The sequence below is a fragment of the Aspergillus mulundensis genome (genome assembly GCF_003369625.1).
Source record: "Aspergillus mulundensis strain DSM 5745 chromosome Unknown scaffold_5, whole genome shotgun sequence".
In the NCBI taxonomy this organism is placed as follows: domain Eukaryota; kingdom Fungi; phylum Ascomycota; class Eurotiomycetes; order Eurotiales; family Aspergillaceae; genus Aspergillus; species Aspergillus mulundensis.
The window spans coordinates 975,961-996,251 of record NW_020797893.1 but is presented as its reverse complement, the minus strand read 5'-3'; the positions used below and the strand labels follow the sequence as shown (position 1 = coordinate 996,251).

The 20,291-nt window shown below is 51.7% G+C and overlaps 7 protein-coding genes across 7 annotated transcripts; 3 read left to right on the top strand and 4 right to left on the bottom strand.

The window, feature by feature from the left end:
* Window positions 1-522: 522 nt before the first annotated feature.
* On the top strand, window positions 523-3,018 carry DSM5745_05675 (1,4-alpha-glucan branching enzyme GLC3; the record flags this gene model as incomplete). The annotated part of the gene is made up of 8 exons (XM_026747691.1): window positions 523-553; window positions 609-733; window positions 825-924; window positions 981-1,093; window positions 1,156-1,847; window positions 1,905-2,240; window positions 2,296-2,926; window positions 2,992-3,018. 8 exons carry the CDS (start codon window positions 523-525, stop codon window positions 3,016-3,018), a joined length of 2,055 nt encoding a protein of 684 aa, XP_026603523.1.
* Window positions 3,019-3,736: 718 nt separating this feature from the next.
* Window positions 3,737-5,753, bottom strand: DSM5745_05674 (F1F0 ATP synthase subunit beta; the record flags this gene model as incomplete). The annotated part of the gene is made up of 7 exons (XM_026747690.1): window positions 3,737-3,816; window positions 3,872-4,721; window positions 4,775-5,091; window positions 5,171-5,213; window positions 5,278-5,363; window positions 5,502-5,671; window positions 5,743-5,753. 7 exons carry the CDS (start codon window positions 5,751-5,753, stop codon window positions 3,737-3,739), a joined length of 1,557 nt encoding a protein of 518 aa, XP_026603522.1.
* A 1,183-nt stretch (window positions 5,754-6,936) lies between these two features.
* On the bottom strand, window positions 6,937-7,699 carry DSM5745_05673 (cytochrome c oxidase subunit IV family protein; the record flags this gene model as incomplete). The annotated part of the gene is made up of 3 exons (XM_026747689.1): window positions 6,937-7,026; window positions 7,121-7,314; window positions 7,390-7,699. 3 exons carry the CDS (start codon window positions 7,697-7,699, stop codon window positions 6,937-6,939), a joined length of 594 nt encoding a protein of 197 aa, XP_026603521.1.
* Window positions 7,700-8,448: 749 nt separating this feature from the next.
* On the bottom strand, window positions 8,449-8,991 carry DSM5745_05672 (actin-binding ADF family protein; the record flags this gene model as incomplete). Its single annotated transcript, XM_026747688.1, has 3 exons — window positions 8,449-8,586; window positions 8,642-8,690; window positions 8,753-8,991. 3 exons carry the CDS (start codon window positions 8,989-8,991, stop codon window positions 8,449-8,451), a joined length of 426 nt encoding a protein of 141 aa, XP_026603520.1.
* Window positions 8,992-10,321: 1,330 nt separating this feature from the next.
* DSM5745_05671 (SH3 domain protein) lies at window positions 10,322-12,054 on the bottom strand (the record flags this gene model as incomplete). The annotated part of the gene is made up of 4 exons (XM_026747687.1): window positions 10,322-11,563; window positions 11,612-11,771; window positions 11,822-11,905; window positions 11,960-12,054. 4 exons carry the CDS (start codon window positions 12,052-12,054, stop codon window positions 10,322-10,324), a joined length of 1,581 nt encoding a protein of 526 aa, XP_026603519.1.
* A 3,866-nt stretch (window positions 12,055-15,920) lies between these two features.
* On the top strand, window positions 15,921-16,449 carry DSM5745_05670 (putative stress response RCI peptide; the record flags this gene model as incomplete). Its single annotated transcript, XM_026747686.1, has 2 exons — window positions 15,921-15,978; window positions 16,031-16,449. The coding sequence occupies 2 exons, from the start codon at window positions 15,921-15,923 to the stop codon at window positions 16,447-16,449; spliced, it is 477 nt and encodes a 158-aa protein (XP_026603518.1).
* Window positions 16,450-16,934: 485 nt separating this feature from the next.
* On the top strand, window positions 16,935-19,702 carry she9 (putative mitochondrion biogenesis protein (She9); the record flags this gene model as incomplete). Its single annotated transcript, XM_026747685.1, has 3 exons — window positions 16,935-17,496; window positions 17,549-18,381; window positions 19,364-19,702. The coding sequence occupies 3 exons, from the start codon at window positions 16,935-16,937 to the stop codon at window positions 19,700-19,702; spliced, it is 1,734 nt and encodes a 577-aa protein (XP_026603517.1).
* Between the last annotated feature and the right edge of the window lie 589 nt (window positions 19,703-20,291).

Here is a 20,291-nt window from a genome sequence, read left to right as displayed (position 1 = left end):
CCTGACATGGCTGTTCTTCTTGTGGATATTTTATTTTGGATACCATAGCAGGGTAAAGCTTTAATTCACGTCATGAATCGATAGTCGGTTCTCCAGCTCTTTAGATCAGTTTTTGTTTGTCTCTTCCAGTTCTGTTGAGCGACATCTAGCCCCTGGCCAGTCTTAATCAAAACCACTAATTGCCGCCACTATGCAGGCAATTGCGGAAACATCCAATCAAGTTGTGAATCCCAGTCGATAACGGCGGCGAAATGCGCTAGGTCGTCGTTCCAAGAATAAGAGGGAGGTTGGGAGGTCCAGATGGTGATGTCAGGACACGGACCCCCGCAATCAACGTCCCCAGGAACAAGAGCTCGAACCACTTCTTTCCCCCGTCCGGTTCCCTTCTTACCCTCGATTGCTTTTTTCTCGGAGCTTCAATTCCTATTTCTCGTCATTTCTCCCGCTGAAGTTTATTTCCTGACACGACTAACCACACGTATTCAAGCCGAGCTAGCTAGCTTATCTTGCAGCTCAACGGCCATGGCTTCCACAGCTCCATCGGATGGCACCGGTGGGTCGAGGAGCGCAGATGATTCAGTCAATGACATTCTAACGCTGATCGCCAGGTATCATCGACCTTGATCCGTGGCTGGAGCCCTTCCGCGAAGCTATCCAACGCCGATTCAACTATGTTGATAGCTGGATTAAGACCATTGACGAGGCGGAGGGCGGACTCGATAAGTTCAGCAAGGTGGGTAGTCCTCCAACAGTCCATCCCTTTTTCTCTCTATCCCAGTGGGCCGAGGTCAATTGACTGATAGCGACTCCCGTGCGGACGGTAGGGCTACGAGAGATTCGGCTTCAATGTCAGCGATAACGGTGACATCACCTACAGGGAGTGGGCGCCAAACGCTGTAGAGGCGGCGCTGGTGGGTGACTTCAGTACGTCCGCCCGGGTGCTTGGATAACCGGTTTGGTCGCGTTACTAAAACTAGCAGACAATTGGGACACCGGGGCTAATCCGATGACGAGAAACGACTTTGGCGTCTGGGAGATTGCCCTCCCTGCGAAGGATGGTGCGCCCGTAATACCGCACGATAGTAAGGTCAAGGTATGTGTCAATATGCGGCTACACCATCGCGTGGCCCTATGAGTTATCTCTTACTTCTGCAGATCACGATGGTTACACGCAGCGGAGAACGGATATATCGGATTCCCGCATGGATAAAACGTGTTGTGCAAGATCTGGACGTCTCGCCCATCTACGAGTCTGTGTTCTGGAACCCACCAGAGGCTAAGCGGTACAACTTTCAACATGGGCGCCCTAAGAAACCCGAAAGTCTACGTATTTACGAAGCTCACGTCGGCATCTCGTCTCCGGAAACTAAAGTTGCGACATACAAAGAGTTCACGGCCAACATGCTCCCTCGGATCAAGTACCTCGGCTACAACGCAATCCAGCTCATGGCTATCATGGAACATGCCTACTATGCCAGCTTCGGGTACCAGGTCAACAACTTCTTCGCGGCGAGTAGCCGCTACGGCAATCCTGAGGACCTGAAAGAACTGGTAGACACGGCGCACAGCATGGGCTTGGTCGTTCTTCTTGACGTGGTGCACAGTCATGCATCCAAGAACGTTGACGACGGCTTGAACATGTTCGATGGGAGCGATCATCTGTATTTCCACTCTGGGCCGAAAGGACAGCACGACTTATGGGACAGTCGACTATTCAACTATGGAAACCATGAGGTTCTGCGTTTCCTCCTCAGCAACCTTCGCTTCTGGATGGAGGAGTATGGCTTTGACGGGTTCCGTTTCGACGGTGTCACTAGCATGCTATATACCCATCACGGTATTGGGACGTGAGTATCTGGATCCGATATACCAACTTGCTTTGACGGGGGCTTACTAGTACGCAGTGGCTTTTCAGGCGGCTACCACGAATACTTCGGTCCAGCTGTCGACGATGACGGCGTGATGTACCTAGCCCTAGCAAACGAAATGCTACACCGTCTCTACCCGGAATGCATAACAGTCGCAGAAGATGTATCCGGAATGCCAGCATTATGCCTTCCACACAGCGTTGGCGGAGTCGGTTTCGACTACCGTCTCGCGATGGCCATACCAGACATGTACATCAAGCTTCTGAAAGAAAAGTCGGACGCCGATTGGGACATTGGCAATCTTGCCTTCACTTTGACAAACCGTCGTCACGGCGAGAAGACCATTGCATACGCAGAAAGCCACGATCAAGCGTAAGTCAACCTTCTCAACACATAAAACCAAGACTCGATGCTAAAAAGGATCCAGCCTCGTCGGCGACAAGACCCTGATGATGTGGCTCTGCGACAAGGAAATGTACACCCACATGTCCGTCCTGACCGAGTTCACACCCATCATCGAGCGCGGGATGGCCCTCCATAAAATGATCCGACTCGTCACCCACGCCCTCGGCGGCGAAGGCTACCTCAACTTTGAAGGCAACGAATTCGGCCACCCCGAATGGCTCGACTTCCCTCGCGCCGGCAACAACAACTCCTTCTGGTATGCGCGCCGCCAGCTAAACCTAACCGAAGACCATCTACTGCGTTACAAGTTCCTCAACGAGTTCGACCGCGCCATGCAGCTGACCGAATCCAAATACGGCTGGCTCCATGCGGCACAGGCTTATATCTCCCTGAAGCACGAAGGCGACAAGGTCCTTGTCTTTGAGCGGGCAGGTCTCCTATGGGTCTTCAACTTCCATCCCACGGAGAGCTTCACCGATTATAGGGTCGGCGTTGAGCAGGCCGGGACTTACCGGGTTGTGCTTGATACTGACGACGAGGCGTTTGGGGGCTTAGGGAGGATCGATAAGGGAACCAGGTTCTTCACGAGTGATATGGGGTGGAATGGGAGGCGGAATTTCCTGCAGGTTTATATTCCTACCAGGACTGCTTTGGTGAGTTTACGGCTTGCCTCTCTTTCGCCTTTTCGTCCATGGTCAATACTAATCATTACTCGTAGGCGCTAGCTTTGGAGGAAACGCTATAATTGTCCGCCCCGGGCTTCTGAGCAACGGAGCGCTAGATATTCCTCCATATTCCTGGAGAGATACATTGTTGAAGCGAATGATTGATCTACGCATATGCATCGAACCATATATTTCATATTCTGTCATATTGAGTCTGTTCATAATATAATCTAATCTGTTTGTTGAACATATGATTGGCCATCCTCCTTGTCTATTGCAGCCTTCATATTTCGACCATGACCGGCGTAGAACAGGAACGTCTTGGAGGCAAGCTTCACTGCATGCATACTGACCGACCAAGTAGATTCGCAGTTGCTGTAATGCGGGTGAATATGTTGAGGTTACTTTGTGGAGGCCGAGATCTACGAAATTCGTTTTTGAAAAAATACTACATCGGAGAAAAAGAATAAACCGTATTTTCCAATCCAACAAAAGAAATGATACATGTTGTTCCTGCCCGAGGGTATAAGGCCGGGTGTGGTCATTTAATTTACTTACATGAGCACAATATATTGTCACACAAGTCTAGATGTTTTGGCATCCAAGACTTCAGAGGGGTGGAGGGTTGCCGGGGGTTGAGTGCTCTTTCCCTTAGAAGTAGAGAGGATGGCCTTTCTTTTTCAACTTCCTTCTTCTCAATTCGAGTACTGTACACGCATCGACGGAAAATGGAGCAATGAGAAAAGGAAGTCCATGTCTAACAAAAAGGAAAAAGTGCGCTTCAAAGCAATATTACATTTAGTTCTTGGCGAGGTCGGCCAAGATCTTCTCACCCTTAGCGCGGGCGGAGGCGAGGTCACCAACCATGTAGAAGGCAGCTGGTAACAAGTCAGTAAGAAAAAAGAAATTAATCATCATCAAGAATCAACTTACCCTCAGGAAGGTCGTCACCCTCACCGTTCATGATAGCCTTGAAAGAGTTGATGGTGTCCTTGAGGTCGACGAGCTTACCCTCGATACCAGTGAAGACCTGGGCGACGGTGAAAGGCTGAGACAGGAAACGCTCAAGCTTACGAGCACGCTCGACAGTAAGCTTGTCAGCCTCAGACAGTTCGTCCATACCCAGAATGGCAATGATATCCTGGAGGGACTTGTACTCCTGGAGCATCTGCTGGACACGAGTGGCGGTGTTGTAGTGGTCCTCACCGACAATACGGGGGTCGAGCATACGGGACTTGGAGTCGAGAGGGTCGACAGCGGGGTAGATACCCAACTCGGAGATACCACGGGACAGGACAGTGGTGGCGTCCAAGTGAGCGAAGGTGGTAGCGGGGGCAGGGTCAGTCAAATCGTCAGCGGGCACGTAGACGGCCTGGACGGAGGTAATGGAACCCTTGGTGGTGGTGGTAATACGCTCCTGCATACCACCCATGTCGACGGCAAGAGTGGGCTGGTAACCGACGGCAGAGGGGATACGACCGAGAAGGGCAGACACCTCAGAACCGGCCTGGGTGAAACGGAAAATGTTGTCAATGAAGAGCAGCACGTCCTGACCCTCCTCGTCACGGAAGTACTCGGCGATGGTCAGACCAGTAAGGGCGACACGGGCACGAGCTCCAGGGGGCTCGTTCATCTGACCGAACACGAGAGACACCTTGGATTCACCCTCGAGCTGGATGACACCGGTCTCCTGCATTTCGTGGTACAGATCGTTACCCTCACGGGTACGCTCACCGACACCAGTGAAGACGGAGTAACCACCGTGAGCCTTGGCGATGTTGTTCTGTAGAGGAAGAGGATTAGAGGAGTTCCAGCTTGGTTTTCCGGATAACTTACAATCAGCTCCTGAATGAACACGGTCTTACCGACACCGGCACCACCGAAGAGACCAATCTTACCACCACGGGCGTAGGGGGCGAGAAGGTCGACGACCTTGATACCAGTGACGAGAATCTCAGCAGTGGTAGACTGCTCAATGAACTCGGGGGCCTCAGCGTGGATGGGGGCGTACTTGGTGGCCTTGATGGGACCACGCTCGTCAATGGGGTCACCAGTGACGTTGACGATACGGCCAAGGGTGCCAGGGCCGACGGGGATGGTGATGGGAGCACCGGTGTCGCGGGCGGCAGCACCACGGGTAAGACCCTCGGTACCTAGGCGGAGATATCAACATTTTGTCCCGGGACACGGCGTCCACTCGACGTGTTCACGCCAGGAAAAGCAGCTACTTACCGTCCATGGCAATGGTACGAACGACATTCTCACCCAAGTGTTGCTTTGAAAAGTCAGCTAAAGGAACTTGATGTCATGGGCTGGATTTTGGTATCGGATATACATACAGAAACCTCGAGAACGAGCTTCTGGCCGTTGTTCTCGGTCTCAATGGCGTTGAGAATGGCGGGGAGCTTCTCACCCTCGAACTTCACTGTGATCCGAAGTCAGATATCGTGTTTTGGCATTGTATTGAGGTTGTTGTTGATGGATGTTGCGATGAAATCGGGTGTAGAAAAGATTTTCGCGCAGCCGCCAACGGGGAGGATTTGGCGGTACTCGAGGGACATACCGTCGACGACGGCACCAATGACCTGGTGAATCTTTCCACCGGCAGCGGTCTCAGTGCTGGCGAGGCGAGCGAATGAAGGGAAGCCATTGAGCTTGGACGGCTGGAGGGCGCGGCGTGCGACGGGGGAAGGTCGAGCAAAAGCAGCCCTCCCGAAGGTCCGGGCCAGACCGCTGTGGTGAAGAAAAACACGGGTCAGCGGGACTAAAACATTAATAAAATATATGAAAAGTAAAAGACAAACCTCTTAAACATTGTGATGGTGTAGAAGAGCGAAAAGGGTATAGGATGGGGAAGAGAGGAGGATGGGAGAGAGAGAAGAGGAGGAAAGGGAAGAGTTGAGGTTGGAACTTGGGACACGAATGTGGCCGGCTTAGCCTTTACGGGGCTTGTGCCGACCGGTCCCGTGATCTTCCGTACCGGGGCAACAAACACTACACAACAGGCGGTCGCTGAGCTCTATCATTATCGATCTTCTCTACTATTTACTGAGATCAGGGGCAACTCTATGATATTGCTACCATAATAAGCTCGAACCTGCCTTGAGTTCTGTTGAGCTCCGAGCTTGCCCGTCCGGTTGTTACGGGAACTCAAAATGAGGAGGTTCGAGTCTTGGCAACCGGATGCAAGGAAGACGAACTGACCCTCCGGTGAGCTCCATCAAGAATATCAGGCCTGTTTGATACCTCGTCCTCATAGTATCCAAACAGCTTAGAGCTCGGATATTGCATCTTGTTTGCAAGTAGAATTACTTACACCAATTTTTCCGTTTCAAAGCACAATAACCTCGCCTGTCGAAGCTCTCCAGCTTAACAAGCTCTAACCCTTTGCGGGTGAAGAATGACAGCGCCGAAAATTTTCAGGCATGTTTTGGAAAGTCCCTGTTATTAGCAATACACCATCTATACGCCCCATAGCTATGCTATTTCAGTGAAAATGATGATTATTCCACGCATATATCTCAATGGCAGTAGAAATTTCCTTGAGTGTACAGTGTAGACTAAGCTGCTGGCTATGCTGTCATCCAAACCAAACTACCACTTACGTAGCAGTTCCAGCAAAGGCAATGGAGCTCATGAACGAACTACAGCGTCATCCACTGCATCCGACAGTCAAACACATAGATCTTAGATTTCAGCATGTTGGTGCTTGCGAGTACTTAAATACAAAAAAGCAGATATATAATAGCAAAAAGCAAGGCACAATGTTCTATGGCTACAAAGGAGATACATTGATTATGGCACAGTACGAGATACACAGGTCTTTTTCGGCTGAAGTCGACAGAACAAGTGAGACACTGGCAAAAGATCGTGCCCACGAGCAATCGGCTCAAGCCGGCATTGCCAGGGAGGGTTGGGTGATAGGCGCTGGGTTCCATCGCGGCCTATCAAGTATGTCCAATTGCGATACCTGACTCACCCAAGTTCTATACATCGATTTATGACTTCTCAGCGGGAGGGCTCTGGACGAAGCCCTTGCCCTCGTAGCCCTGGCTGCTGATACCGTACAGAGGATTGATCTTCTCGCGCTGTTGGAGAGAAAAGATGTCGTCAGTAACAACTCAATTGGGCGTGGGAGAGTATGGTCAAAGAATTATGACCCAGTATATTGCGGATACATACCAGAGCGTACTCGTTGGAGGCCTCCTGCCATTCCTTGCTCATGGTCTTGGGCTGGGGCTTAGCGAAGAAGTGGACGACGTAGAACAGACCGACGGAGACGGCGCAGAGCTGAACGACCTTCAAGAAGATCTTGAGGTTCTCGCCCTTGGGAGGCTGAGAGCGAGGGCCGTGGGGTCCGAAAGCAATCCAGTAGGCTATCAAGAACGGCCGCGGTCAGCAAAATTCTGATGTATTCTTGGGACAGGCATGTCATTATGGAGAATACATACCAGCCTTCTTCTCCTGGAGGGTCATCTGGTGCCAGTCAACCTTCATGCGGTCGCGCAGCTGCATCCACAGGTCGGCCTGCTCCTGGGGGGGAAGAGCCTCCCAGCGCTTCTCGATACCGGCAAGTGTGGGATTGGCGATGGCGTGCTCGGAGGAGGCGCGAGTCTGCTGGGCAGCGATAGACTTCTTTGCAGACTGGGGGCGGGCATTGACGCAAGCAATGGGGCTCGAGACGGTGCGGTAAGAACGAATGGCAGGCATCGGCATGGCCGAGCTACGAGCAAGAGCTCGAGAAACGGAGGGAGCGAACATTGTGTGTGACGGCCGGAGGCGACTGAGAAATAAATAAATGATGAGAGCTCACTCTCGTAAAATTGACAAGTTCAATGCCTCGGGGCCGAGGATACTGGTGTGAGGGACAAGGGCAGGAGGTGATTCGCGATGGAATAGACGTTCGTGGGAACTTCGAGGACATCGCACCACTCCCGCGCACGTGACCAGCGGCCAGCGATTCATTGGGAGAAGATTCCTAATCTCCCCGTCATAACTGATTAGGCACCTTGACTATCTCGTCCGCGGGTCTACCGTATGACATTCTCTAGATCGCGCTCTATCTCTGAAGGATTCGGATTTCCCGAACATGGCCTCTTTAATTACTGCTCTACAGCCTAACAACGCTTGATTCCGAACAAGCTGCCGCGGGAACAGCGTCTAGCAATCAATTATATGAAGACGATATCGTGCTTTACTTTACACCAAACCGCGAGAGTCAACCTCCGCAGCAGGCAGAAGTATTCTGTACAGGCAAACGCTGACGAAGAAGGAAGAGAAAAATGACAAAGGAAGCTGCCCTCCCATAAGCTCGTTCACGGAGAGTTGCCACGGTCGCAAAACGCGACAGGGTCACTATGCAGGCAGTCAAGTCATAACGATCTGATATTCAACTAAACGCGCGCAAGGGAAGTTATCCGCACTTCGAGATACTCAATCCGATCAGAGGCGTTGTAGCGCGAAACCCCACGTCATCGCATTTTGGCCCGGACCCAGCCGTCGCCGTTCGTCTATTTGGCCTTCCCACCGCTGACCTCAGCAAGGATAGACTTCCAGGCGATGTCGCCCTTGTCGTCGGCGTGGATGGATGTGACAACGTTAAGAGCGTTCTTAAGAACCTCCCGGGTACTGGCGTAGATCATGGACCACTGTTTCTGAGTGAGCAGCTTGCTTTGCGGTTATCGAGCATTGGGAGAAACATACGTTGATGGAGGTACCGGAAGGCACCCAAGAGATGAAGATGATCTTGCTCCTACAGAAAACGAAGGGTGTCAGCCAGGCATAGCCAACCCCGATTGGTAAGGTGATTTGTACCTTGTACCCTCACCACCACCTAGGTCGTACTCGACATCGTAGACAGCGTAGCGGGGAGCAGGCTTGCCGTTGGCGTCCTTGGCAGCCTCAAGCTTGCTGAGGAAAACCTCGTAGTCGGGGTCGTCAGAGGCCTCGTCGACAACAACCTGCTTCTTGTCGTCGGAGATCTTGAAGATGATGAACTTGGGCTTGGAACCCTTCTGGCCACCGGTCATGCGAAGGTTGTTGAATGCAGTCATGCACTCATCCTGAACCTGGACACTGGAAATTCCACGGCATTAGGATCGTATACGAAAGGCGGCTATAATCATTTCGAGTGCAGATGACGGAACGTGGGGAGCACGAGTAAACATACCCAGATGCGAGCTAGACAGCGACAAACAACGGTCAGTTTAGATGAATCTTTTCGGATGCGATTGTGTCAAATACTCACCGACATTGTTTCAGAGAATGTGGACTTCGCAATATGTTAACTGCAGGCAGACGACGTCAGCTGTAATTGCTCGCTGGCTGGCTCCGCTCGGTATCTGCGAGAGAGGGATCCTGGATAGGAAGCTTCGGGTGTTCCACTGACCAGCAAGACCGAAAGGTAGATGCGGGAATAGGTGATTCCAGAAGTAAGGGTATGGGGAACAAAAGAGAGGTAGGTAGAGGGGATGGGGGAAGTTCGAGAGGGGCACTCACTTCCAAGTTGCTGCGCTTGCGTTAGGCGGTTAGTGGGGTGGCCGACCAGCCACGCTTGATTCGCTGCGACTGTCGTAACAATGCCACACTGTCAGCCCCTGAATCATTATTTTTATACACTGCAAAATAATCGTGCAGCCTGCAGCTGCTCACATATTTAAGGTTGCCTCATTTAGGTGCCTGGAAATCCTCAGATTCAGACCATGGCCTCGAGCAGATCCCCACGTAAGAAAGAGTCTACGCTGTTTACTCAAGTGGAATTGACGGAGTGTTCGAATCTCTAATATTGCAGGCCATGAAGCTAAATATACGTACATATATCAATATGTACTGAAGAAGCCAGTTTAAACACTGGCGAAATAAAGGCAGATGGTCATTGCACATCTGATGAAGAAGCTCGTCCTCTTTATATTAACGTGCACTGAAGGCAGGTCCAGACCATGGAGGGTAGAGCTGCTGTCAGACTGCAGACGGTACCCTCGTAAGAGTATGTAAATGCATGACGAGAATGGCATGTCTAAGAGAAAGCCATTTGACCGCTGAAGGAAAGGGGTATATGAAAATAAAGCGCTAATAAAGAAAGTCGTCTCAGACGCATCCGGAGAGATCTCGAGGGTTGCTGAACTGTGAACAATGGGAGGTCGAGAAAGGAGAGAAAAGGTAGCCGTGAACACGCAACAAATACGCCGGGTATGTGGATTTGAGCGGCGTCGGATATCGATATTTTTTGATGGACAGGTGTGGATGACAGAAGACGAGACTTGCGATGAGGAGACATAACCAGGCCTTCCCGGACATGGACGAGTTATGGCTGCTCACGAGATGAGAGAAGAAGAAAAGGCGTTATCATGAAGGCGTAAAGTGGCATGAGAAGCAGTGGTTCAACTAGGACATAGATCCATATCTTTCTGCTGCTTCGTCATCTCCTTGTCCGCCATCGATGATCTTCCTCCAGTGTTGTGGGAGACAAACACAGACCAATGGGAATGCTTTGATCTCGCCTGACGGGGCTGGAGAGGTTCTCTGCGAGCGACTCGAGACGCCACTGTCACGCTGTTCGCGGTGTCTAGCATCGTATTCTTCTGCACTCTCGGGTACACGAACACCCGTCGCCCACCCATCGTCCCAAATACCTATCACCTTGATCATCTCGCCGCGGTCTAGGCCAAATTCGTCACCCGCCCGCGGTTGGTAAGCCCAGAGTACTGCAACCTTGTCACCGGGATGGATATCATCTTGCGAGTAATAGTCTTGGAACGAAGATAGCTGCTCGGATTGTCCACTGGTCAACCCTTCCGGCGAAGAGTACTGCCCAATCGTGCCGGAGCGAGGAGAGATGTCGCTACCTGCACCCGCCAGGGCCGAGTTGCTTGATAGTGAACCTTGGCGTTTTCCGGTGGTAGGCGGAATCTTCTTGTTCATGGCTCCGGGGCTCGCAAAGCCTTCGGAGTCTGAGGAATCACTGTACTTGGCACTGCCACCAAGGAAGGCTCCCGAATTCCGAGAGTGCCCAGGAGAAGAACTCGGGGCCTCGCGTAGGGCGGACATTCTCGCAACGCGCCCAGGCGCGGCACCGAAGGCTTGGTTCCCGGCCTGCTGCATGGGAGATCCTTTTCTTTGAGGGTTCGGCTTGTTGAGTGAGTTGTCGTCGCCAGCCTGGCGCTTACGCCGGCAATAATATATGAGACCGAACGCTAACAGAACCGCGAGCACGGCGAACCCAGCAACAGAGCCAATGACGATACCCGCAATCTGCCCACCCGACAAGCCGTTACCTGTATCGTTTCCCGAGTCCGTATCGGACGTATAAATGGGAATAAACGATGTAGACGGGGTCGGAATATCCACGCCTTCGCATCGAGTCGAGGCATTCGCATTTATGCAGCAGGAATCAGTCGAATTGACAGAGCTCGAAGCGCAAAATCCGCACAGCCCGATAAGATTTGAGCGAAAGCCGCATTCGTTGGGTTCATTGACGGCCGCTGATATGCATGATCCAGTGAGAGAGCCCTCGGGACCAGTACACACGGCAAAGTCGGAGCGGATCTGGTTCAAATAGTCGCTTCGTCGGTCAGGGCACAGCTCGTCGTTAACAGCAATCTCTTCCTCACTTGTAGCCATCAATGCCTGTCACATAGTTAGCACTGGGGGATGTGGGTTTAGAACGGCACTCACGCAGTCATCCGCACAGAGCGGCCGTGTCTGCTCAGTCGACAGGTCGCAGTCGGTCGCGGAACTCTGGACTAAGCCACTGCAGATGGCACTTGTGGTATACCGCGCATAGTAATCACTGGTGTTGGAAAGGTCGCCCTGACAGCCAAGGTACACGGCATATCTGTAGCACAATTAGCAAGATACGCTTCCAGGCCGTGTTTCTAAACGCACTTGCTCTGGATGTATGAGCCCAGCACATAGTTGTTAAGGGCATTGTCGAATTCGGTCAGATTCGTAACGTTTTGCAGAAACGGGCTATGCGACGGTCAGCGATGGGCTTTACTTGGGATCGGCTGGAGACGGGCGTACAAGTCGGTGTAAAGACTGGTGCTTGTGGAGATCGAAGACGAATTGAAGGCTGGGCACTGCGTTGAGCCTGACAGTGAGATGCAGGAGCTGGACATGGTGTTTCACGTTTCTCTCGCGAACCGAGTGTCGCTGTCGAATTCGGGGAGTATAGATCACGGCTCGATGGTCAATCTAACAGGTGAATTGGTCGCAGCGCTCTGTCATGTTGTATCGTCCTTGTCCCTACTCTGATTTCTGGTCTCGATTTATAGGAAATCTCGGCGGTGATCGCGTCGAGTCGGAAAAAGAGTGGCAGAGAGCTGAGTCTCAAGAGCGAAGTATTACTAGGCAAGAACTGACAGAAGAGAGAAGAGAAAACGGCCCACGAAGGTGGTGAAGAAGCGAAATCGAACGAACGACCGGTCCACACGGGCGGTTCAGAAGAAGAACCACGCAAGGGCACAAGGGGGGAGCGAGATGGAGGAGAGCCTGGAGAGAGACCGAACACAAGGGCGCTGATCGGGGGAAGCTAGGACGAAACCCGTGATCGGGCTTACTGGTCGGAGTCGGACAAGGATTATTATTCAGGAGCCCGCGGTCGCTTTCCCAGAACCCAGCAATGGCTGAGTGCAAGGTGGGCGCCCTTGATCTTCGAAGAGAAGAAATCGACCCGATGAGGGGAGTTGAGGGCCAGACTCAGCAAGGATGACTCTGACGCTGCAAAAGGGGGACGCACGGCTGGAGGTTTGGCAGACTGCAATTTAAACCAGCCTCCACAGCGCCCACCCGCCGACGAAGCTAGACTCTTCGGGCAGGACAACAACACTGGCGATCTGAGGTCAGTTACACGCTGTCTCAGCAAGGTGCTACTAATCATACGAATCTGAAGCACTCGACATGGCCAGAGGTTGCAGTAAATAACTCATCAAGTTGCTTTGATCGAGCTGCGACCGACTCCAAGCTGGCAGAGGCAGTCTCATCGAAGTATCGCGATTCACGAACCCTGGCTCCGCGCATCTCGTCCAGAGATCAAGCGGGCCGCGAGAGGAATCCACATTCCTCTCTGTTTACGGGGTACGATGAACTGTGTCTGTGATCTGTTTCCAAGACCCTATGCTCCGGCGGTGACAATTATTGACGTGGCAAACCGGCGCCAACGAAGGATGCGATACATCGCAAGTCTACGAGATAGCGAAATGATGTATACTTCTTGTCGTCGTACCTAGTCTAAGTTCGGTGAGAGCAACAGCTGCAACCATGCGAAGTATTTTCTCGGCATTCAGTTCATGTCCCAAAGAGACTTCCGAGTACCTGGCTAGCAATGCAGGTCTTTCCCTGCTGCCTTTGCAAGGGCCGCTGCAAGGTATCGCGCGCTGCCCAGCCTTGCTCAATCTTCCTCCTCATGTCATATTTCCGGCCGTTTCAGAATCTGCAGGATGCTTGTCCGCCATGCGGTGGCCAGTGCCACACTACCACTAGATATGCCGCTGATCGTATCTATTTTTGGGCTGCCTGCAGTGCCCTGCACATAACCACTCTAGACTATCTGTCCAGATATCCGTGCTATATTCATGTCCATACGGAGTACAAAGTAGCATCTCATAGAAATTGAATGATATGATATAGACATGGTCCACGACCTATAACCATACTCGTCGCTCCCCGGAGCCTTCGGCCAAACCCACTAGGCCTAGTCGGTCAGACTCAGCGAAGTGACGAGTAATTAGTATACACAGTTACTCTCAAAACTCGGACATGGTCTATAATACTATTCAAAGCCATATTGATAGTGTCCATGGCCATACCTACTGTATGCGGTCCAGGCTGTACCGTGTAATAGGCCTATCAACATCAGCTTTTCGGACTATAGGTACTCCTTTGTAGAACTTCAATGACTTTCGCCTGATTTCAGTATCGGGCTCTTCTGGTTGGATATATAGGTAATACCCGTTGCTGCTAGTGGCCCTCACTGGGGTCGCCATCTGGCCTGCAATATGTATTGCCGTTATGGCCTACAAACAAGCCATACGCATTGCTTGATGCCGTAATCCATTCAGAAGCGTCTTGTATTATCGACCGTGGTAATGGTAGGCTGAATGCCGCATACAATACTCCGTGGCGTGCAATATGTCCGCACCCAGAGCTTTTGAGAGGCACGAGACACATTAGACGGTTATGTAGGGCCAAGACACTGTTCGATGAGGCACCCATGGTCAGAGCCTTGAAAATCAGGTCATTACGTGAGGCCTGAGGGCAAGAGGCCCGGCGACCCGCCTGAACTCCGCAGATATCCGTACCGAGAGTTAGGGCACCACAGTCCGCTGCCCAGTGCCAGCCAGCACGATCAATAATATTATTATTGAAGAGTCATTTGACGGGTTTGCCAGCCCAGGCTGCTGCTATACAGGTGCGAGAACATCCGAAAATACGGAGTACATAGGACATCACTGCAAAAAAGAAAAAGATGATGAAGCTGCTAGGCAACTCCGCTGGTTCGATGCTATAGCATGTCCTGGTTTCGATCCAGGGCCTTCCGGGTTATGAGCCCGGCTGTAATATGTTAGCGAATATGTTCAAGCTGGCGGCCACGTGACTATTTACCACTCTTCCTCTGAGTTAACATGCTGCTAGATGGAATGTTCGAGCCGCTTTTTTGCAGTCTTAAGGCAGTGGGTAACTCTTGGAGGACCTGGAATATCGAGTATCGAAGTTTGACGGAGTATAGTTCGCCGAACATGGCTTAGTCTGCCGTTAGCCTCGGTGCTTGAACTCTGTTTGGCGCTAGTGGCTTAGAATAGCAAGGGCTAACCAATGGTATCTGCAGACTTCCCGCTAGCTCCCGTCACGCCCCACCTAGCGTGGTTAGTCTAGTAGGGTCGTAAATTCGTGCAGCCTCAGGTGCACTACAACTACTGCAGGGCCATGGCCGATATTGCCAATAATTGCCATACCCTTGGGTCACTTCTGACTCTCTAAGAACGCCCTGTGTTGCTTCACAGGTCACACAGCCATCCAGATCTCGTGCTCCCCGTCCTTTTCTCTTATGTTTTGCTCATAACTGCATCCTGCCTATGTATTAACGCCAATGATTGTCACTCAATTTCGGCCCATCATTACTCAGGCCATGGTCAATCTCCAGGCTAGAGTTAGCTGGTGTATGGGACGCCGTAAAGACTACTGACAATGACAAGATACAGGCATACGCGTTGACCTAGCAACCTGGACAGAGACTCAGAAGCTAGTCAAAGATCTTGGACTGTAGATAAGGTTTAGGATTAAGAGGAATGCGCCTCAGCACCCATTGGGATGCTGCCGAACTTCCCCCCAGTCTCGCGTCGACCGTGGCCACGAGTTTTGGAGCTTTTTTTTAAGTTTTTGTATAAATATAAGCAACTTTAAACAGCTGCAAAACAATCAATCAGCATGTTAGCTCAGGGGAAGAGCGGTACGAATCACGTGACCCTAATAATTGAACATATTCACTAACATATTACAGCCGGGCTCATAACCCGGAGGACCCTGGATCGAAACCAGGACATGCTATCCCTTTTTTTTCCTTTTTTAGCGAGTCTATTCGGTCAGCACATTTTTATTCTGACTTATTCAAGCTCTTCCAGTTTTTCTCTATCTATTGATAGCATTTTTACCTATCTACGTAGCCTTTTTCGTCATTTTCAAGGACTTTTCTCTTTATCTCGATTCTTTCAAGTCGATGCCGAGCTTCGACCGTGGCCCGGCATGCCGATGCTGAGTCACACCCGCTTCGGAGCCCCGCTTCGGAGCCCCGCTTCCGCATGTGGCGTGCTGCGCCACAGAGCTCTCTCCGGCTCACGTGCCCATGACCTCATCTGACACCGTGTGGCTGACCGTAATCCGTGTTCCGTAGGCGCCCATATTTGCAGCAGCTTTTGTCCTCGATGTCATTCAAGACAAATCTCATTTTCTGAATATATCCTCACTAGAACTCTGGTAATCCGTAACCATGTGCGGCTCTGACATGTTTCTTGCCATCCTGGCAATCTTCTTTCCACCCGTCTCAGGTAAGTCGGCATCTACCTCGACGCTGCCGTCTCCCCACTAACTCGCAACCAGTCTGGATCAAACTAGGTATTTGCACGGCCGACTCCATCATAAACATCGCTCTCTGCTGTCTTGGTTACGTCCCCGGCTTGCTCCACGCATGGTACATCATCCTTAAAAACCCCGAACCGGACTACGACGACCCGTCATACGAGCCCGTCCCTAACCGGAGGGGCGACGTCGAGAATGGGCACGTAACATACTACTATGTCACTCACCAGCCTGCTCCGACTCATCCTCAAAGAGGCTACGGCACTATGCCTGCACAGCAAGGCTCGGACGCACAGTCGCAGTCCAGACAACCCGCTCCTAAGCCTCAACACGGACAAGATGGTGCAGCTGGAAGCAGCAGACAGGGAAATGAAGAAACCAGTCCTCCTACGTACGCCGAGGCTGTGAAGGGCGACCACAAAGTGCAGAATCACGATTAGACTCGGCCACAGTTCAGTCTGCTTTGAATACCCCTGCACCTAGATATCCATACCATCCGAACCTATGAACCTTGAACGAACAACTACTGATGAGCCTTATGATTTGCTATGAGCTGGTCCTGTGGATTCTTTTCCCGCTAATCGCTGTTTCTACAGCCTCCATCGTGCTATGAGCTGCCTGTGACCTTTTCTCGGTAATCGCTGTTTCTACAGCCCCCGTCCTGCTATGAGTTTTGTTTGTATGACTAGTCCTAATGTACTTCATTTCTACGATAACTTGGTCATGGACGCTAAAGTAGAAAGGACACCGGGCCGTAAGAATACTTTATATACCTGGTAGTTAGAAGTCCAATCGTCCGCGTGTGGCTGGGGTGGCCCTTCCGCCGAAGTGGTTCCCCGAGTAGCCGCCCGGCCTTTCTCCGCCAACTCTGGAACTCAGCCGTTCCCAACAACAAACCGGACGGTCCTGCGACCTCGCAGTCACCATGCAATCTGTGCCAGGCTTGTTCAGACAATCTCTACGAACGAATCTGAAAATACCAAGAACATCTCTATGCAGACGATCGCCGATCGCTTCAAGTCCTACCACCAAAGTTCTTCACTACCCCAGAGATTCACGGCGAAACTTCTCGGTCTGCCTACGTTGTCAATTCCGCTCCCAGCCCGCCCTTTTATCGGATGAATTAAAGAAGCCTGCAGATGCAAGTCCGGATGGGAAGTCGAAAGATGAAGTAATCGCCTTGGGTGCGCCGGAGAGTGCGCCGCAGAGCACTCGAACAGAAACAGGTGCGGGGGATCAGGGAACTCCGCAAGCCGCGGACGCGGTGCACACTCAGGGGCATGAAGGGAAGGGAAATGCTGAGCCCAGCTCGACAGAGACCGGGGGACTTCCCTCGTATCTAGAGAACCGCCGGTCGCAACTCTCCAAGCAGTTCACCGAGATGATGGATAATATGCAATCAAATGTTTTCGTGGCGGGCCAGCGGCTGAACGACCTGACTGGTTACTCTTCGATCGAGGCCCTGAAGAGGAGTATACAAGAACAAGGTTCGTCAGAGACCCGACTTCGCATATCCAGCTCCTGCTAACCCCTTACTAGAGGAGCGCCTTCGAGCCGCTCGCCTTCAGGTCCGAGCAGCAAAAGACGCCTATGCGGCCGCCATAAACCGACGCTCGACTTCTCAGCGCGAAGTCAACGAACTACTGCAGCGTAAACACGCCTGGTCACCGGCTGATCTAGAACGCTTCACACATCTATACCGCAACGACCACACGAACGAAGTTGCCGAAAATGAAACGCAGGAAGCCCTGTCGGCGGCTGAACGCGAGTCGGAAGAGGCTGCTGCGAGTCTCACGAAGAGCATCCTATCCCGCTACCACGAAGAGCAAGTCTGGTCGGACAAAATTCGCCGTATGAGTACATGGGGGACCTGGGGCCTGATGGGGGTAAATGTCCTCCTCTTCCTGGTCTTCCAGATAGCCGTTGAGCCCTGGCGCCGGAAGAGGCTCGTCAAGGGATTTGAGGAGAAAGTGCTCGAGGCTATTGAAAAGGAGAAGATCCTCGTCCATGCCCAGCCTGTGCCATCTGCTGAAACCGCTGCCGCTCCAGAAGTTTCTGCTTCTGTTTCTACCACCCCGTCTACTGCAGACAATATTACCTCCGACGAATCTCCTGATGTGACTGCCCACTCAACCACGCCAACCACCCTTACCGAAGACCAGCCTCCGGCGAACACGGCAAGCGAGCTCACAGGATCTTTCAACCCTTCTACATTGCAATTCCCTTCATCCATGTCTGTTGAGTCGTGGCGTCAATACCTGCACGACCTTCTCAGTGAGAGTCCCGTCACAGTCACACAACGTGATCTCTCTATAGTGGCCGCCACCAGTGCCGCAGCCGGTGCTGCAGCGATGGGCCTGGTCTTCGCCTTGGTTCGTCCCCATTGAACCAAAGCTAACCGCTTATGTTTGTATCATCTTAGTCTCTATAAGATCTTGTATTACTATTTAAATTTAGACAAGAGGCTGACAGCCATCGGTCCGTCTCTCCTTTGCACATCTTCAGCTGGTATTTGTGTTCTGGCCATGCTGATACCTTTCGAGTGTTTCTATGCTTTCATCCTGCTGGCCTTTCTTTCTGCTGCTCATGTCCGTATCTACCTCCTACTCACCTTTGTAGCCCCCGTCTATGGCCTACTGTCCATTGCCTCATTTCTACTGTTCATACTTGATTAATACTTATTGCGGCCCTGGTCAGCCTCCATACTACATAATCAGCACGGCATATAACGGCACAAGCTCCCACCTACGCTGGTTGACTTCTGACGTACTGCGCTCTTTTCTCCAGCCCTCCTTATACTTCTTACAAAGGGTGATTGACCAAGTACCCAGTGAGAAATTCCAGATCTATTTTGCTCTGTATTCTTTCTCTCCCACCAACAAACCCATCACTACCACAATCACGCCCGTGGGTTGAAGTCACAATCCCCGGTCTCTTCTGGATTGAGCTAATGATTGTCATCGTGTTACAGCCTGCCTTCTCCCACTACCTCGACCTCGAAAGTATCATACAAAACTTCATCCACATTCTCCTTCTTCCAACCATGTCCGAATCCGTTATTCATGTTCTGCCTGTCTTCCCATTTCTGCCCATACCCAGATCTCTGCCCGCATCTGCCCACATCTGCTCTCCAGTCTGCTTCCTCAATTTGAATCATGGCCAATTCTTCTGACCGAGTCTGTTCTTCGGCTTGCTTCCTCTCTTTGGATCATGTCCAAATCTTCTGCCCATCTCTGCTCTTCAGTCTGTCCATCCCTCTTGCGCTCTTCGAGCTGGCCATCCATGTGTCCTGTGCTCTTCTTTCTTTCGGCCATGGCCTACTTTCTGGCTATACACTGACACATATGACTCTAGTTCAATAACGACCCCACACTTGCCGAGGCCTGGGCCGTGGTCCAAAGGGCCATTGAGCGCGATGAAAACGCCCGGCGCCGTGGCCGTGGTCAATCCTCCGCACCCTCCACTACCACCATCGCCGCCGCCGACGCTGACGCCCCTGCCGGAGTAAAGACAACCAAGGCTCAAAAGCGCCGTCAGGAGCGCAGGGACACCGAGAAGAAGGGGGATGAGGCCAGTAAGAGGGGGGAGGACAAGAAGAAGGGGGAAGGGGAGAATAACAATGATGATAAAGAGGGGTTGAAGAAGGGAATGAAGGACAAGCACGATGAAGGGGGTGCCGCAATCAAGGTCTAATGTACAACTTCCGCGGGGTTCCTTTTTGTTTCTTGCAGTTGAACAGATGAACAACTCTATGTGCACGTAACCCAACCATGGCCAGGAAGACGGGGTGGGCTTGATGGCACGCAGTAGAAGACGTGGAACTCTAGCATCATTCAAACAAATGAGTCGCTAAGGAAGAAGCCAGGGGGACGACGGGGTCTAACTGGTGACATGGTTGTCAACCCTCTAGACTGATATGATAAAACATGGCGTGGTCTACTAGGCTTTATGGCATGGTCGCTTATTGTGGGCCATAAACGGACCTACAGGGCAGCAATGAACCAGGTAGATCTGAGTTACTGTGGCTGGCGGTCTCTGCCTTGGGAAAGTTGGGGGTAAAGCAGGAGACATGGGAAGCGGTCGATGGACGCATAGGATATGGCCCTTCAAAAGCCTGACCGGGGAAGGGAAGCAAATGAGTTTCGGCAGTGTCAGTACTGCGGGTGAGTTTTAATAACACTTAAATTTATAATATTTGGTGTTCCAGCAAGAATGGGTTGGAGATCTAACTGGGCAGGGCAAAACAGAGGCCGTAATTTTGAATATTTTGGGTAAGGGCATT